General features: G+C 42.6%; 1 protein-coding gene across 4 annotated transcripts in view; it reads left to right on the top strand.

Moving 5' to 3' along the window:
* APP (amyloid beta precursor protein) overlaps positions 1–19,653 on the top strand; it is a 386,748-nt gene that overhangs the window by 298,770 nt on the left and 68,325 nt on the right. For all 4 annotated transcript variants that reach the window (XM_067538217.1, XM_067538219.1, XM_067538215.1 and 1 more), the window contains 2 exons: positions 3,027–3,101; positions 4,387–4,545. In XM_067538217.1, the coding sequence (XP_067394318.1) occupies positions 3,027–3,101; positions 4,387–4,545 (234 nt within the window). The remainder of the gene's footprint in view (positions 1–3,026; positions 3,102–4,386; positions 4,546–19,653) is intronic.

Genomic DNA, 19,653 nt, shown 5'->3' with positions numbered 1-19,653 from the left:
TGTTTACACCCTCAATAGACATACACTATCCAAGCTGGTGTCCATATCTCAGGAGGTCCTCAATTCTATGAACTGGTGGAAGGACCCTCAAAAGGTATGCATGGGAGTTCCATTGGTACCATCGCAGATTATCACCACAGATGCCTCCCTCAAAGGTTGGGGTGCATGCTTCCATCACAACATTTCACCCTCCCATAAAGGATTCTCAGTCTTTGCCCACTGCACGATTTATCAAGGGCTTATTCAACCTCTTCCTTCCTGTCAAGGAACCAATTCCACCATGGGATGTCACCTTAGTTTTCAGTGCTCTAAGGAAACCAGCATTTGAACATTTGGGGAGTTGTTTCCTCATTCATTTGTCCCTAAAGACCTCATTCCTTATAGCCATTACTTCCACCAGGAGGGTGGTGGAACTTCAGTCCTTGAAGACGGATGCACCATACAAGGTTTTCTACCAAGGTAAGGTGATTCTGTGTCTACACTCTCATTTCCTTCCTAAAGTCTCTTCTGAATTCCATGTTAATGAAGAGATTCACCTACTAAGATTTTACTCAGACCTCACTCTTCAAGTGAAAAAGCGAGCCTCCATACCCTGGACATTAAAATTGCTCCTGCATTTTTGCCTTGACAGCATCCTCTAAATTCTTTGTCTCTTTTGCAGAAAAAATAAAGGGACATCTGCTCTCCATTCAAAGATCATCCAAATGGATTACAGATTGTGTCCTGTCATCTTACAAAGCCTTGGTGGTTTATCTGCTCTGAGAGTTGTTGTTCATTCCACCAAGGCAGTCTTTTGAGAGTAGCCCTTCCCCAAAAATGTACCCATTTCAGACATCTGTAGGTCTTCAGACACCTGGTCTTCGCCTCACACATTTTATGGGCATTATGCTTTTGTGCCTACTTCCAGGACTGACGTGGCTTTCAGTGACACTCTCCTACAGTCTGTACTATATCTGCTTCCATGGCACCCGCCTCCATGATGGAAGTTCTGCTTGGGAGTCGCCTGCCATGTAGCACCTATAGGAACACTAGTCAAAGAAGGAGAGGTTACTTACCATGAACAGTAACTTGAATTATTTGAGATGTGTGTTCCTCTAGGTTCTCCATTACCCGCCCTCCTTCCCCTCTGCCTCAGAGTCTCTTTCTTGAGACTTTCATGATTGAGAAGGAACAGGTGTGGTGATGGGTCCATCTTTCCCTATATTTTCCTTTGTATTGGGGCATGAGGGTGACTAGGCACAGACTTGGATCTGCAGAAGCTACTGACAAAAATATCCGATCAAGAACACACAGGGGCGTGCATGTGCTGATGTGGAGCACACATAGGGATACACACCTTGAAGAATTCAAGTTACTTGTACAAGGTAAGTAACTTTTTCATCTTTGTTGTTCCACATCACTGGGACTAGCCAAAATAGGATAGTTAGTTTTCCAGTGAAAAGAGCCAGTATATTGGTAGGGCATGTTTAAATTATCACCTCATGTATGTTCCTAGGGCTTCTGATTACAACTGATAGATACTAGTAGAAGTCTATTGACTTCTAGGCCATGATTTACACGTTTAAATAATTTTAGGTTTATTTGTTTAAAAATATTTTTCAGTCACAGTGTGACTTCTGAGCCATCCAACCATTATCTAAATACCAGCCACACTGCTCCTAATCAGTTCAAAAACAATATGTCTCCGAAGACCAGAAGCAAGCAGTGCAAAACTTGCTTACCTTAGGATTTGCAGCATCACACTGGCTATTAAAATACATTCCACTTACTTTTTGCCCCATTATCATTGAAGACCAGAAACACCCCTCTATAAAACAAAATAATCTAAATTGAAAGGAGTCATCTCACTTTCAGAAGGAATAGTGTGCATTGCTTTCTTCAGATTAATGATATCTTTCCATCCTAGAGATACATTATAACAAAATTTCAGTTCAACCTTAATACATATTAGAAATGCATATACAGTGCATCTTTTCCCTTTCTTTCTAAATAGTATGTGTTCCTGTGAACTCTATTTTTTCCTCCCCTTTGGAAAAAGGATTTAAATGAATTTCTGTTCTAAATGGCATGAAATCTGCATTTTTCATGGGGGGAGGGAAGGGGAAAACAGTGTGTTTTGCAGAGAGGTAGGGTTTTTATTTATTATTTTCAATATTGCAAACAGAAGTTACTGTTGTTTGCACATGCGGTATTCAATGGAAGAAACTCTGCTGATGTACAGAAAGTGCTGTCTTAAAAGATTGCGGCCTAGGAATGAAATGGGGACATTCATGAGCAAGGCCATGTTTTTTACAACAATTTACAGTGATTTCAAGTGGCGCGTATAGAACACAAAATCAGAAAAGTAAACAACACTTGCACCTCCCCCCCTTGCTAGAGAGTATCGCTTTCCTTTCCCAGAGGGAGATGACCTTTCAGATTGTTCAAAATAAGCATACTGCAAGTTTTCCTATATCATTGTTCTGTCAAGATTGTACTTGGGACATAAGTAAGCTCAGTTCTTTGTGTTCAGCATGCATACAGAACAGACTAGCAGAAATTGCACGTAGTCTTGATCTGTTCTGATCAAAAGCCAGCTGATAAATTCCATCTAAAACTAGAAAGATTTGTGATGTGAATGAACGCCTTTTAGAATCAGTTGAAATTGGTTCATTTTGGCTGAGGACATAAAATAGATTTAAACCACTTATTTTTCTCTGAGATGAAAAGGTCAGTATGTTAATGCATCTAGTAATTATACTTCTACTGATGCTGTAGGGTCTGTTAAACATCTACAGTTAATGCATTCCTTCACTTCTAGCAACCTCATGTTGTGAGAGCTTGGCTGATATTCAGACAGGGTGATCCATTTCGTGTTTTTAAATTAACAACAAGACTCTGTTTGTTATATGTGGCAACTGATCTTTATAAGGGGAGGAAAAGAGATGATTATCTGAACTACATTATTTGACTGTTGCTAAACCCCAGCGCATCAGAGAGAAACTAGATCACTCAAAGGTTATGCTCCCTGTTTTGTTGTTGTATAGGTCATGAGGGAATGGGAAGAGGCAGAACGCCAAGCAAAGAACTTGCCAAAGGCTGATAAGAAGGCTGTTATCCAGGTAAAGAAAAACACAATTACAAACATAACAATTGGGGTTGCAAATAAAATATGAACCATGCTAGTTGTGGTATAATTTTCAAGCATATTTATGTTGGTAATTACTATTTTCTGCTCTTGCTGTTGCTCTTTTAGCTGCCAGATATCAGTCACTTCTGTGTGCTTTTATAGTTAGCAGCCAATCAGCTGAATTGCAATGGAGAGCCTCACAATTTACAGTGTAATTTTCCACTGTAGAGGAAAGTTTTCAATAAGATTAAGATTTATCTTCAGAAGGAGTTGGGAACCCCGTTCCTTTAGGCTACTTTGACCATCCCAGCTGTAGTTATTAGTTACACCAGAATTGTAACAGTATAAACTTTTGATACTGCATGAGTATCTTGGTTCCAAGTAGAAATGGGCAAACAGGTTTTGGAAGGTGGGAATAGGAATCAACCCCTCTCAAACCTTTATCCAAACTGGAAATGATCTAATTTTCTTTCAGAATGAATGTCTGAAATATTTGGAATGTTCAGAGGGACTATATCAGGGTGAGGGCTCACCAAATGTATCTGAATATGTGAACAGAAAGAAAAGACAGCATTCCCGCTCCACACACATCCAAAAAGCAGACCAACCACACAGAAAAACCTAGCCCAAGTAGAGCTGTCTATAATCCAAAGATCCGGAGACTCCTTTGCGTCCACTGGGGCCACTTTAATTTATATACTTCCAGGATGGTTTCAGTGCAGAACCACAAGACCGATACAAATCCAGAACCAGAATATTACTTATTAAATTCCACAGCCTCGCTCTGTGTCTTTTGTCTGTTCAGTCTTTTTCCTGACTTTTTTCCAGCTTGTGGTCATTTTTGTTTTCTAAGTGACCAATGTTTAGTGAATTCTGATTTCTCATTCTCTTCAGAATGGAATTATTTTTCCCCATATATATGTTCATGGAGTGACTTTGATACTCAGAAGAGCCTGAGAATCTCAGAAGGCAAGGTGCCTACTAAAATCAAATGCTTTCCTGCTCTGCATCTTATCACCTCAAACTTGGTCCCAGGGCTCATGTGAAGGATTCATTTGCTGTCATGCTGAACACCTGCAGCTCCCATTTTAAGCCAGTGGTAGGTGTGGGAGCTCAGAATTTCTACAGGGCAACACACTAGGCTGTGGTAAAAGGCAGGTAATTTCATCATTTGTATATAAGGATTTTAATATTCTGTGCAAAAGGTACTTCTCCATTGCTCTGCCAGTCTCTTTAACAATTGTTCTACTATTATTTTTTAAACATGAAATCTACAGCATTTCCAGGAGCAAGTGGAATCACTTGAACAAGAAGCAGCGAATGAGAGACAGCAGCTAGTGGAGACTCACATGGCCAGAGTGGAAGCCATGCTAAATGACCGTCGCCGCATTTCTCTGGAGAACTATATCACAGCTCTGCAGGCCATCCCTCCCAGAGTAAGCAGAATACTACAAACTCCACCTGCTGTGTAGAAATCACATTAAATATCCTAGAAAGAGAAACACACTAACATACAATTCCCCTCTCTAAAGTCACAGAATAACATTTGATTTTCCCTCATGAGAGATTCACCAATGATATTACCCAAAATTTTCAAACCTGGGTCCCTAAAGATATGCTCCTTAATCTGTATTTAGGCACTTGATACTAAAAGTGACCTGGGCTTCAGAAATTGAAAGCACCCACACATCCTATCCATGTAATATTTAAGTGCTACAGTGTGGTGTGCAGTCAGATGTAAGTTGCCATTTCCATGTCAAAGTTTTGTGATTTTTATGTGCTTAAATATTGTGATGGTGGGAGGTTGAGCCCTTAGGAGGGTTGTTAGGCATTGACTTCTGCTCCAAAATAGAAACTTAAATATAGTAGTTGTGCTAAATATGGTTGCTAGTTGTGATGTAAACAGCAGCTTCAGGATGTGGGTTGGATGGAATTTTTAATGAATCCATATTTGTAATGTCTAAATTTAGTCCAAAAATAGTAGGTCTGTATTCTCCAGAGAAAAATGAGCCCACTCAGAGTTTGTGGAAAACAGTCAATCATTTTATATTCTACTGACACTTATTAGATGGAAAAACCCTTAGTGCACTGACAAGGTTTTAAGTCAATTATACAAGTTACAGAGTGAGAAGAGACAGATTCAGCAACCTTGGAAAGTAATGCAAGTGATAAACTTGGTAACGTACTGGAAATGCATCCAAAGCATTTGTTAATCTGCCAGAGCAGAAAAATAAAGTAAAAAATACATGACTACTGAGATTTTGAAACAAACATTCCCATCACTACCACCAGACATTCTTGTGGTTAAAAGTCTAAAGTTCTAAATACTTTTCTGATGTGCTGGAATGTTGGTGATGATGGCCAGGGGGCTGGGCTTCATAAGAGGTTTAACCTCTCTTACTTGTCAGAATAGACTGTCAGAGAGCCTCTCTCTGAGGTCACGTGGGTAGGATGGTTTCCTTTATGGAAAAAAATCCACTTTGGAAGGAAAGCTGCCTGTCCTTGATTGTGTGAGAGATTGTTACTTCTTAACCACAGTGGTAGGAAAGATTTAAAAGCTGAGCTTTTATGTTCCAAGGTGGTATATTATAGGATGCAAAGCAGAAAACAAAAATTTCTACAAACAAGTCTTTCAAATAGATGATTACCATAAGACAGCATTGTAGCTATAACAATAAATATTTTTAAAATGAGAAAGACTGGGTAACAGCTGGGAAAACAAATTCTCAAAATCAGAGAATTTGAAGGTGCTAGTTTAAAAAAATAAAATAAAAAAAAATAAGCTAACCAGTTAATATTTCATCATCGCCTTTAACTCAGCCCTCCTCACTCCAGAATCCTGGTACACTTGCTTATCCTGCCCATACAAATGCAGTCTTTTGTAGGCTCCTACAGCGTGACCCCACCTTTTCACCCTGCACCAATTAAAAGGTGGGGCGGACTCTCAGGTCTCTCTTGTGAAGGCTTGTGGTGTATATCCTGTACACTCAGGGTGAATGTGTTGCTTGTTCTGAAGCATGGAATCTCTGATTAATTTTGGCAGGATGAAAAGACATGCAGTCTGTGGTGTGGTGGTGGATGGTACAGGGTCTTGTGCAGACCGTGTGTTGAGAGTAAGATGTGACCTAGCGTGGCCTCTGACTAATACCATAAAGATAATGGAGAGCCTGGTCTCCAGCCTTTAATTAGTGGGAAGGTTAGTAATTTATAGATCAGTACAGAGTTCGTTTGGGGTAGTATGGTCAGCAGTTCATAGCTGAAAATTACGTGGGCGTACTGCTTGAAATAAATCTGATCCTGGCTATTCTACTGATTTACTGCATGGCCTTGGGCAAGTCACTTGACATCATTGAGTTTGTTTTCCTCTCGGTAAAAGGTGGATAACATATTTGCCTTACAAGAGTATTGTGTGGAATAAATAAATGTCTAAAGTATTCGAGAGCCTCCCATGAAAGGTGCTATGTAAATACAGAATACAAAGGAGTACATATTTTAGTCTAGATTTTGGGTGAAAAGTAACAAACATCCAGGTTTGGGGTCAGCACCATGTCTAAAAGAGCTAAATCAATTATTTTTTAAAAGTAGGAAAACACTGGGACTGACAACCTATGCCCCCCTTGAGACTGATGTGTCAAGTAATGTGGGTTTACACATCATTCCATGGAAATGGGGTTTTTAATGGCATCTTAAAGAGACCCTGAACTAGTCACAGCAAAAATCCCACAGTACAAAAATTGATCTGTCAGCCCTGCCACACAAAGCTGTTGCCTGCTTGACGTGTTACCATACAGAGCCTCATCGTGATTAGATGGAGGCTGTGGAGGATGAACAGCAGCTTGGAGGTTTTTAATAGCTCACCTGCCTGTTTTGTTAATGGTACTTATCCTTGCCTTCCCCCACCCTTTTTCTGTTGTTAATCTCAACTCAGGTGTGTGGTTCAAAAAGTCCAGCAAACAAATCTTGACTGCAGTAGCAGGGCCTGTTTTGTTTTCTTGTTGGACAGTGGATAAGAGCTGCGGAATAGTTACGGGCTTGTGACTGTTCAGATGATCTTCAGATTCATGAATAGCAGTACCATCAGAATCCAAATATCAGTCCTCTTGAAGTCCCACCTCAAGGGAAAACGGGAATGAGGGAAAACTCAGCTGGAGCTGTGCTAATCTTTGAACTCAGCTTCATCTCTGTCCCTGGGAAACAGCTGCCTGGAATGACAAGGAGAGACAGGATGTGCTCCTAAGGGTTCTGTCACTAGCAAATTGAAAGGAGTTTGGACCTGAGGGAATCAGACCTTCTTTGTTTAGTGATAAACAGTCCTTGCTAGACCTTCAAGTGTAGGTTGAGCACTGTGCTATTCTGTTAATATACTCACTAACTATAAAAATAAAGGGTAAACATTTCCAGCAGCTTAATAAGTTAGTTTGCCAAGTGAGGTAGCCAGTTTCTCTGAGTAAAGCTATGAGAGAGCATTTGTGTTTAAATTGGAAAACAAATGGCTGTGTTCCATTGCAGTTCCTCCATAGAAGTATGTGCATCCCTGGTGCACAGGCTAAGGGGCAAGCTGTTTGTGAATGCTCACTGTTAAGCTATTAGCAGCACATCACTGCCTTGAGGGAGAAGCAAGTTAGGATTTGTAATAAACCTGTTTTAAGCTTTTTCTTTGCAGGGTCATTTTCCTCGGCCTGTGCCGCGTCTTTCTCAGATGGATGAGAGGGTCACACAGGCACTACATGGTGTCGATTTTGCTTTTATACAGTATCACAAATACACTTTTCACTGCAAAAAGAAGATAATATAATGAGGAGGCCCTTCCTCTAGTGGAGGCAGTGAACTGGGACTCAGCATATCTGGGTTCAGTTCCTGGTTCTCCCACAGTCTTCCTTTGTGACCCTGGGAAAGTCAGTCTCCCCATGCCTCAGTCCCCCTTATGTAAACTGAGGATAAGATTACTCTCATTCCTCACAGCAATGCCATTAATGATTGTGGAGTGCTGTGATACTGCAGATAAACACCTAGCGAGGCAAAATAGGTTAGACATTCCAGCACAAGGCTGAATTGGGAAAAGAATGACAACACCCAGACCAGGGGGAAGAAGGTTAAAATTAAAAACAAAAAACAGGAAGGAGGAAGTAAAGAGATTGTAAACCAGGAGAGAACAGTTTTGGGTGCTGTCAGCCAGGTGCATATATGCACACATGCATATGCCCAGCCACACACGTTCCACGCTATCGTCTTCCTTTGCCATGGGCACCTTAGCTGGCTTTGGCATCTTGCACATCACTTGTGAAGAACTGGAATTCACTTATGGTTTATTTTGTGCAGGACAAATTTGTATAACTGCAATATTTTTGGAGTTATTGTACACCATAGAGAAATGCCAGCTACATAGCAGTTCTCTGTGGGGACACAGCAATCAGGAAAACAGAGAAAGTACCAAATGAAGTCACATAACTCAAGGTCTATTTAAGAACAAAACTAAGCAGAAAATTGAGAAAGATAGTATCATTGAAAGCAACATCATGCAAGCTGTCCAAAACCTCAGGGCGGATCGTCATCTCCAATTCTTTGTGCAGCAGAGCTGTTGTGTACTTTGTCGTCTTTGGAAATGGAATGCAGCTGTTCACAATATTGCACTGCTCCGTGGTATTATTACAGAAAGGAGGATCAATGGCAAGTGGTATTAATATGTATCTACAGCTTACATAATCAGTATTTTTGTTTTTCCATTTTGCAAATAAAAAAACCCCATGCGAATACATAGTCATAATTCTCTCTAAGTAGGTTGGCTCAAATATTTCTTCACATTTGATTTTTCACATGCACATCGAGTTTAATTGGCTTCCCCTCCTTTTCTCCCCCTTTTTCCATTTGGTCTTTATGGTTACCTTTGACCTCCTATGTAAAAACTTGTATTTCCTCTTCAAATGCCTGCTCATGTCCATTCCCAAATAAGGGGGTGTGCGCCACATGCACCAGTGCCAGAAATTTTTCCCCTGGTAGTACTCAAACAGCTGGTTCTAGCGCCTTCTGCAACAGTGTGCGAATACACCTGTATATAGGGCACTATCAACCTCCCTCTCTATCAGTTCCTTGTTACTGACTGTGATGGTGCTGAAATGTTCTCTTGCTGCTGCAAGCTTCTTCAAACCTAGTGGTTTTCTTAGTATTTGTGTGTATAATTCTGGAGTTAGTTGTCTTAACTATTTCTAAAACCAATACTTAGCTGATAGTAAGTGACCCAGAGAAGGGACATGCCCCGATCTCCTGGTTTTAAACCCTATGGTTCTTGCAAGAAGCCTGTGCCACTGCGTGACTCGCACCAGAGCTGCCTGAAGTGCTTAGGAGAAGCTCGCGTGCAGGGGAAGTGTAAGATCTGCAGGAGTTTCCAACCCCAAACTAAAAAGGATCAGGACATTAGACTTAGAGCCCGTCTGATAGAGTCAGCTCTTCGACCCACATTGGAACCGCAGTCGGATTCTGCGCTCCCCCAGCACTGCCATCTTCCCGGCACTGATCAAGATCTCCAGTGCCAAAAAAGAAACAAAGGAAGGCACACGCCGAGTGGGGGCGCTCACCAGCGTCAAAAACAGGTAGGATGGGATCTGGAGTCAAGCAAGACCAGCATCAGGACTCTTGTCCCCACAGGCCCTGAAGGGATTGACACCAGTCTGGCCTTCAAGCACAGTCCCAGACTCACCACCGACTCCACGGAGCAGCAAAGGCCCCCGACACCTGTCAGGGCCTATTACACCTGAGGCTTTTCAGGCAATGAAGTATCTCTTAGCAATCCCCGTGCTACCAACACCCAGGGAAGGGAGGCCTGTGCACTGGGAACTGGTACACACACCCTCAGCAAGCTCTTCTAGAGAGCAGCCCCCACTATGACAACGATCCCCATCCCCAAGGCATTACTCTCCAACGCACCAGCAGTCACCAGGTCTGTGGCACCAATGCCCAGAGCCACACCATGAAAGGTCGGACTTCTGCCTCCGATCTCCAGATACCGGCAACGGCACTGATCCCTGGAGCATCATCAATCCCAAGAGCCTCAGCACCGATCCGCAGGCTCCCGTCATGGGTCCCTGCAACTCCAATCCCACTCGCCATGTCCTTACAGGAAACCAAAGGACAAAAGTCAGCCATGTGACACCCGGCACCCAGACTCCCAGCACTGCTCACCAGACCGGAGCACTGGCACACACGGCGCGGAAAGGCAAAAATCGGGTGTCAGTGCCCCCATGGTCGCCCAGCAGCTCCTCGGACTCTGAGGAATAGGAGGCAACCCTACCGCGGGCACAGTCCTTGATCCCAGTCACCGGCTTCCCCATGATGCCACCAATGGGAGCATGGTCTCAAAGTCAATGGCTGGGACCATGGCAGTTCTGAAACCCATGTGGGTATCCTCAGACAGCAACCCCACAAGCTCACTCATTTGCAGGGGCCTTGGTGCCATGGTCTTCGATGGCCCCAGACATGGCACTAGATCTGGATGTGGAATCTGACCAAGATGGGGCAGCCACTGAGAGGCCAGAGGAGACTACATCAGCCAGGGAACAGGATTGATGCGGACTCTCTAACCAATGTATTTCTCCTGTCCTGGACGGGAAGTCTCATGTACGCCTTTCCACCGATCCTGCTGATTCACAAAGTCCTCATAAAAATCAAGAGAGACAGGGCACAGGTCATCCTGGTGGCCCCAGCATGGCCACATCAACATTGGTATGGGATGTTGCTTGATCCGTCCATAGCCCACCCTTGGATGCTGCCATCCCGGTTGGACCTTCTCACTCAGGACCAAGGTCATCTGTTCCACCCATTCTGGACTCCCTGCGCCCCACAGCTTGGTTGCTCCATGGCTGAGTAGAGAACAGTCCTGCTCGGCACAGATCTAGCAGGTCCCTTTGGAGAGCAGAAAGCTTTCCGCTAGAGCATCTTACCTGGCCAAAGCACTTTGCCTGCTGGGCATTCCACTGTGATATTTCTCCAAATAAATCTGCCATTCAGGTAATCCTGGACTTACCTGCTCCACCTAAAGCAGGGAGAGTTGGCCTTTTTGTCAGTCAAGGTGCACTTAGCAGCCATATCGGCTTTTCACGCCCCTATATAAGGGAAATAGGCTTTTGCACATGAAATTTCAGCTAGATTCCTCAGAAGCCTGGAAAGATTCTTTCCACTGGTACCTTGTTCTCTCCAGGCTTACCAGACCACCCTTTGAGCCCTTGGCTTCCTGTTCCCTCATGCACCTCTCCTGGAAGGTTGCATTCCTGGTGGCAATGACATTGGCTAGACGGGTCTCGGAAATTAAAGCCTTGACCTCTGAGCCCGCTTACACAATCTTCTATAAGGATAAGGTCCAGTTGCAACCACACCCAGCTTTCCTGCTAAAGCTGATTTCCAACTTCCACGTCAACCAGGATATTTTCTTACCAGTCTTCTTACCAAAGCCTCACAAGTCTAATGAGGAGAGACATCTCCACACTCTGGATGTCAGGAGGACTCTGGCTTTCTATAAAGAGAGGACTAGGCCATTCTGTCAATCTACACAACTCTTTGTTGCAATCGCCAACCAGATGAAGGCATGGCCGGTGTCATCACAATGAATCTCGAATTGGATTACAGCCTGTATTCGAGCCTACTATAAGGTGACAGAAGTTGCACCCACGACGTCTATAACGGCCCACTCCACGAGGGCTCAAGCATCTTCAGCACTCTTCCTGACATATGTTCCCATTGAGGACATCTGCAGAGCCACTACCTGGTCCTCAGTGTGTACCTTTACATCCCATTATGCCATCACACAGCAAGCCCGGGATGACGCTGGCTTCAGCAGGGCAGTTTTGCAGAGGGCACATCTGTAAAGTCCTTCCCGCCTCCAGGGGTACTGCTGGTAAGTCACCTAATTGGGACATGAGCAAGCACTTGAAGAAGAAAGAATGGTTACTTACCTGGTAACGGTTGTTCTTCGAGATGTGTTGCTCACGTTCACTCTACAACCCACCCACCTTCCCCTCAGTTGGAGTTCTGGCAAGAAGGAACTGAGAGGGAGGAGGGCCAGCGGCACGGTATGTACGGGAGCATTTGTGTGCCACTGCTGAGGGCGCTAGAGCTGGCCCTATGGGTACTACTAGTGGAAAAATTTCCGGCATTGGTGCATGTGGCGCACACATATCTAATTGGGAATGGACACAAGCAACATATTTCGAATACTTACCAGGTAAGTAACCGTTCTTTTTCCACAAGTTCACATTGCATAATAAAGGAAATATAAGGGAAAAGTTTGGAATATCGTTTTCCCACTGCCTTGTACATGTGCACAGAGGGTTTTAAATGCTACTGATCTGATCTGGAAACACTTGGCACAAGTGTAAATTGCTCCCCATGGGGTAAGGTCCTGAATGTCTATCTGAGTTTCGGTTGCCATGTTGTTTTTGCTCATTTGATTTAAAAAAACTATAATTTGTGTTTTTAGGGCATCATGGGTCACTTCACTTCTGCTTCACTTGCAGAAGTTGATAGTGCCATCTGCACAATGTGGGTAGAGTTTTGGCCATCATGGGATGGGAGAGAAGGGCATATGAAAAGGGGTCTCTGCCTCCTTAGGCACTGCAGGTCTTTCCTGAACTTAATTAGGCTGCTGTGGTGAGGAGCGATTGAGGGTAGGCCAAGGAGGGTCTTTTGTATCTGCAGTTGCACGGATCCAATTATCAAAATTCCTGGAGTTGGGAAAGGAGGACAGCAGCCACTATTCCAGCCCATAGACCCACTAGTCTAAGCCCACAGCGATGGAGTTTTTTTTTTGTTTGTTTGTTTTGCACAAAGCCCAATTACAGGATTTGTGCAAGGGAGGGATTAGTTTCAGTTTTTCTTTTAAACTGGCTCAAACTTTGAGAAATCAGTATTTTCAGCATTTTTCCAGCTGTTGTTGAAAATGCTTTTACTCCCTTACTTCCTAGATTGTTTGCTTGATCGTGTAGTGTAGTCTTTATTCCTGGGTTTGCCAGTAGGAGAATATGGGTTTTCCTAGAGCAAACTATTGATTAAACGAAAGGGAGGCAAACCTAGCTATGTGTTAGGTTTTACATAACTTTGCCAGATCTCATTTTATCTAAAACCCAAATTTCAGAGTGAATTTTTTTTTCTGATAAATGTTTCTGGCTTTGCTCCATCTCAGGCTCAAGTAAGAGCAAAGTTTGCAGGTGTTTTTAATTTTGTTAAAACCTAGCAAGCTCAGGTTCTGAAAAGCAAAACCACAATTGGTCCAAATTGTGGTCCTATTTTATCCTTCTTTCCAAAAGTCAGGGGAGGTGTAAAGCTGGGAAGGTTGGATATAAACGGTGGCACTTTGCCCATGCATAGCTTAAATAACAATTTTATTTTTAAACTAGCAAAAGTGGGGGGCAAAGGAAGGCCTCATTAAAACCATGTGAAATGAAACTGAATCCAGGTTTTAGTTATATTTGAAATGTTATTTCAGTATGAAAGACTCTAAATGTTTATAGCTCACCCTTCAGTGCATTCCTTCCTGAACACTCCCATGATAATCCTCTGTTTCTGCACCAAACCAGTCCCATTAACTTCACAGTCATTTGATAAAATCCAACCAGTTAACCATCCTCGTAGGCTAATAAAAAGAAGTAATTGTACATGCCTAAAGCAGTGTTCAGTTAAAGTTGGATACTGCTCTAGAGTGGGTACAAAGTTCTAAGCTAAATAGAGTGAGCTATTATTTTCAAGTGTGAGAAAAGTTTTTGATCAAAATAAAGAGGTTGCTCAGAATTTTGCATGGAAGTTTTTTCTAGAACCTGTTTTTCAAATACACACAAGTGCCTTAATTGGTTTTTGTTGTTACTGTTTTCCAGTGGTCAGTATTCTGAGCTGGCAAAATGGGAGTCAGCTTGTTTCCTGTATCAGTGTAGACTAAATTTGGTAAACTTCCATTTTCCATAGATGCAATGAAATTATTGCTTCAAAAAACATTACATGCAGGTCATTGAGATTGAAATGGTGGTTCAAGAGAGTAGAAAGATAATGTGTTTAAGGTTAAATAATATTTCTCACCTGCGTGCAACTGTTTATCAGAAATTTCAGCTCTGATACGTGTCTGGCTTCTGGGTCAGGAAAGAGACCAGTACCATTTGTCATTGTAATTGCCTCTTGAAAAGAAAATACAAGAGTATTCATGTGCTAACTTGGTGGGTATAAATAAAGCCAGACTGCCACCAGTTAATCATTTCCACAGGTCTCCAGTATAAAGAAATCCTGTAGGTACTAAAGCTGAAAGCTGGAATAAATGAGAGAGTAAAAGGGGAACTAAATCTCAGGATATAAATTAATAGAATTCCCTTTATAGACAAAAGGCAAGGAACTGTCAACATTAACTAGAATAAAATCAAACTAAGGCCTTGTTATCGCAAAGATTAGTTAAAAATGGAGATAAAGAACTTTTCTATTTAGCATGTTATATGAACAGGTTCTAGCAGGCTACATTTTGTAGCCTTCTGTTTGCTTCATCAAAGTATCTCATATATGAATGCCTATAACCATGAATACACTTTTATGAGGTGACTGTGCTCTCATAATACCTTACATTTATAAAGCTGTTTCATCAAGAAGGGTCCCAAAGTGCTTTTCAGACTTGGGATGTAAGCCATTTCTGGAATGCAAATTCAGCAGCTATTGTGTATCAGGAAAATATAAAGAAAAACTTGGACAAGTAAAATTACAGGAGACATTTTAGACAGACAGATTCCAATTACCTCAGTTTGGGATTTGTCCAAGACATTAGGGTTAACACTTCACTTTTGCAAAAAGTTGTCAGTAGATATTCCTGGATTGTTTCTGGTCAGCAAACCTTTATTTTGCTTCTTATTCCAATGATGGCACTTGAAGTAGCACATCTCCTGTAACTCTAATTTAGGGCATACATTTCAGTACTACTGTAACTTCAGAGGAACACATGTCAACTGCAAAGTCACCGTCAGAGTTTCCTGCTTCATCTGGACTTTCATTATGTCTCATTCAATTTCAAAACTGTTATGGGAATTTTAAGACTGCATGATTAAGCACACTCAAATCAGGAAATGACACAGTCGAGATCACATTTGCAACCTTAACTCTGTCCTGTCCTGTTATCAGGCAAGTTAAAGAGTTTCTCAGACAGGTATTGCCGGAAAGTCTCGCAACTCGCTTGGTCTTGAAATGCTTTGATGTTGTACCACTTTCGCTTAGTCTTTGGGTGTTGGCACTGTGGTGGAGTTAACTGCAGGTACATGATTGATCTTACTAATTGATGGTCAGTCCAACAGTGATCTGTACTTGTCATGGCTCGTGTTGTATGGAGGTCAGTATGATCTCGGACTGACTATTACATAGTTGAGGAGATGCCAGTGTTTGGACCAAGGATATTTTCAGTTGGTCTTAAATTTGTTGCTCTGCCTGAAGATGGTATTTGTGATGAGCAAATCATGCTCCATACATTGCTGAGGAGGAGAATACCATTGGGATTTACATTTCCCACCCCTTTTTCACCTATTATGCCACTCCAGAGTTGGAAATCCTGCCCAACTCTGACATTGATATCTCCCAGGAGGATGAGTTTATCTCTCTTACGTGTGGCTGTGAGGACTGCATTGAGAGTGCTGTAAAATTGCTCCTTGTTGTCTTACTCGTCATCGAGTATTGGAGCACTGATGACCGTGGCATATTGGTTGTTGCTGAGCTTGAGCCAAAGGGTCATGAAATGCTCATTGATCCCCATCGGAACCTCGAAAACCTGACTGGTGATCTTATTTTTGATGGCAAAACCAATCCCGTGGATACGTCTCTCTTCAGGTGGCTTGAAAACAATGAGAAAATCCTAGCATTAAAGAAAAGCAGAAAAGAAAAGTAACTGGCAAAATGACTCCTCTAACCAGTGAAAACATGATGCCTATCACCTACTCAAAGCTGAAGTTCAAAGGAGGTTATGCGACATCAAAAACAAGTGATGGCAAGAGAAGGCCTCTGAGATCCAGAGTTTAATAGACCAGGATGACATGAGAAGTTTCTTTCAAGCAACAAAAGCTATATATAGGCCAAGTTCCAAAGGCCCAACCTCCTTATATTCCCAGAATGGCTCCACTCTCCTTAAGGACAATGCAACCATTAAACAATCTGGAAGGAGCATTTTGAGAGCCTACTAAACCGTGAAACCATGGTCTCTGACACACCATCGAGTTTATTTCACAGTGTTCAGCAATGAAACATCTTGCTGATCTCCCATCTTCTGAGGAAGTCCGGCATGCCATCACTCAGAAAAAATATCATAAGGCACCTGGCCCAGATAGCATCCCAGCTGAGGTTTGTTAAGCTGGCAGCACAAACTCCACCAACTTGTTGACAAAATCTGGATCTGCAAAGAAATTCCACCTGACTTTATGAACACCAATATTGTCACACTGTTCAAAAAAGGGAACAGTTCTTTGTGTGGGAACTACAGAGGTATTGCCCTCGTCTCCATCGCAGGGAAGATCCTTGCCTGGATCCTACTAAACCGCCTCCACCCCCTTGCCAAGGAATTTCTCCCCGAATCACAGTGTGGCTTCAGACCACCCCGAGGCACAACCGACATGATCTTCATGGTGCGATAGATTCAGGAGAAATGCAAAGAGCAACACCAGGAACTGTTCATGGCATCCATCGACCTAACCAATGCCTTTGATTTTATCAATTGCGATGCCCTATGGAAAGTGCTGTGTAGGCTTGGCTGCCCACAGAAAATAATTTCCATCATTAGACTACTCTATGATGGGATGACTGTCAGCATTCTGTGCAATGGCTCAGAGACCGAACCATTCATCATTCACACTGGTGTCAAACAGGGCTGTGTCATTGCTCCAAAACTCGTTTCCATTTACCTCACAGTGATTCTGATTCTTGTCTGCGATGGCCTTCCTGACGGAATCAGGATTAAGTATCGTATGGATGGTCAACTTTTCAATCTCCAACGTTTCCAAACAAGATCTAAGATCATGAGAATTGGCATCACTGACTTGAATATGCAGATGATTGTGTCATCCTCGCACACACACAGACTGACCTGCAAAACACTCTAAATCTTTTTCCAGATGCCTATCACAGCCTGGGTCTCTCTTTCACCATTGGAAAACCAAGGTATTCCACCAGCCCTCACCTGCACAAACTCCTCTTCGTACTCCACAAATCACCATCGGCAGACAATCCCTGGAAAATGTGGACCATTTCCCATAGCTTGGCAGCCACCTCTCCCAAACAGCCAGCAGTGACACAGAAATCGAATACAGCACATCCTTTGGAAGACTACTTAAATGAGTCTTCAATGACAGAGATCTGCAAACAGGCAGCAAGATCTTGGTCTACAAGGCAGTTGTCATCTCCACCCTCCTTAACAAGTGTGAGACCTGGGTGCCCTATAGATGATATTGCAAGCAGCTGGAGTGTTTCCAGCAGCACTGCCTTAGGAGGATACTCAGGAGCAGTTGGCAAGATGGACTCAGTAACATCAGCGCTCTCTCTGCAGCCAACATCAGCAGTGCAGACGCATAGTTCATGAAACACCAACTCTGTTGAGCTGATCACTCTGAGTGTATGCCTGACACTCGCCTCCTGAAGCAAGTCCCCTTCTCTCAGTTAAGTCAGGGAAGAAGGGCTTGTGGAGGGCAGTGGAAGCACCTCCGACATACTGAAAGTACACCTTAAAAAGGGTGGGATCAGTCCCACAAACTGGGAGGACTTTGCGCAGAACAGAACACAGGGGCGCCATACCATACACCAAGCTACCACCTATTTTGGGGAGAGACAGATAAATGATGAAGGAAAGAAAGGACACAACACTCTAGCCAACAAGTATGTCTCCTCCAAGATTACACCTTTCATCTCTGTGGGAAAATCTGCAGGGCCCAAATTGGGCTTTTTAACCACCTAAAAATCCATCAGTGAACCTTTTGTGCAGACATCATCCTTGTATCAATGATAGCCAAGGAATGTGAGCGTGCCCTTGCTCTTAAGAAATTTAGCCTCCTTGCCAACCAATCAGGATTCTCCAGTGTTGTGAAATCTGCATTATACAATATTCTTAGAAATAAGATGTGTTCAAAATGTCGAGGAATCCTGGATGCTGCTGCTTAGGAGGTAATTTAACATTCTTGTTACTGGATTAATAAGAGTATTCCAAAGGACCAGTCGAGATAAATATAAGCATGTGGATGAGGAAAATCAATCTGAAAAAAATAATTTGCTTTCTGATAAAGTTAAGTGAGATTATTCTCACTGGACTGTAATGAATATTATTCTATAGGGCTCAGACAGCCCCTGTTGGCTGCCTTAAGTTTATTATCTGTTCTGCATACAGTCCTCTAGCTAGTTTTTATTAGTATAGCTACAAACATATTTAAAAAAAATTTTAAATATGGAGCAGAGTTTTTAATTGATAAATACTAAACCTAGGGTTTTTTCAGTAATTATCAACACTGCAAATGAAATATCAAATATAAAACAGGCAGGCCTGACTCAGTGGTCTAGCAGCAATGCATTCTTCTGCTAAAGAGAGGATCAGAGTTCAGACCTTGAGGTTTAAATTTTCAGATAATAGCTACATTTTTTGCAATAAAATATGCCCCAAAATTGCAATAATAGCTCCAGCCATAGGAATTGGTCCTGCATCTCTTCAAAGCGGGTGATTCTCAGTGAAGAGAATGGGAGTTCTGCGTGTGATAGGATTGCAAGGATTCGGCCCATGCTGCAGACTTAGTTTTTGTTGAATGGATACAAGATCACTTTAATCCCTCAAATCCCTCCTTAAATCTCAGCTCTGCCAGGATACCTATAAAATGCTATCAGCTGAGAACAGCTGGGCAGGAAGTGAGCCATAACTAATGTTCATTTTGCTAAGACATGCTCATTTCCCTGTCATCTCATTCTCTACTTCTTCCCCTCAGCTTCCCCTTGTTTTTTGCACCCACCTATAGAAACCTAGATTGTGAACTCCTTGGGGTAGGACCTGTCTATGTGTTCTATGTATTTGCAGAGACCCTAGCACAGTGAGTTCCCGATCTCAGTCAGGGCTTCTCATTGCTATCGTAATATGAACAACATAGGAGAATTGATCTTTATAGTAGTTAAATAATCAAAGGACAAGCACCATCACCCCATTCTTCTAAATGCACATCTCTAGCACAAGCACTTACCAATTTATTATATACTTTTTCCATTATCATTCTTGAAGTTTTACTTTGTCACAGCCAAAATTGTGTTTATAATACGTAGAGGTGATTTGTGATCCCAGCCGCACCCAAACAGGCAAAGCTACTCCTGAGCTCTCTTTGCTCCTTACTAAACTTGACAGCTATGTCTAGAGTAAAGTTTCTTAAATTGTTAGTTTGGCATCAGACTGGTGAGGGGAGGGAATACTGACTTCTCCTAGGAAAGGTATCAGTATGATTATTCTTTCCTGGACAACTTAAGACTCTGGAAAAGCAGAACCATCTGTGACCTGTCCGTGCCTAGGGTAGCCACCTGAAAATGCCAAGGTC

Source organism: Emydura macquarii, unplaced genomic scaffold, assembly GCF_026122565.2.
Source record: "Emydura macquarii macquarii isolate MOO-44397 ecotype Brisbane River unplaced genomic scaffold, CSIRO-AGI_Emac_v2 contig_476, whole genome shotgun sequence".
NCBI classification, from domain to species: Eukaryota; Metazoa; Chordata; order Testudines; family Chelidae; genus Emydura; species Emydura macquarii.
The sequence above is the reverse complement of the archived record's forward strand: the minus strand, read 5'-3'. Positions and strand labels throughout refer to the sequence as shown.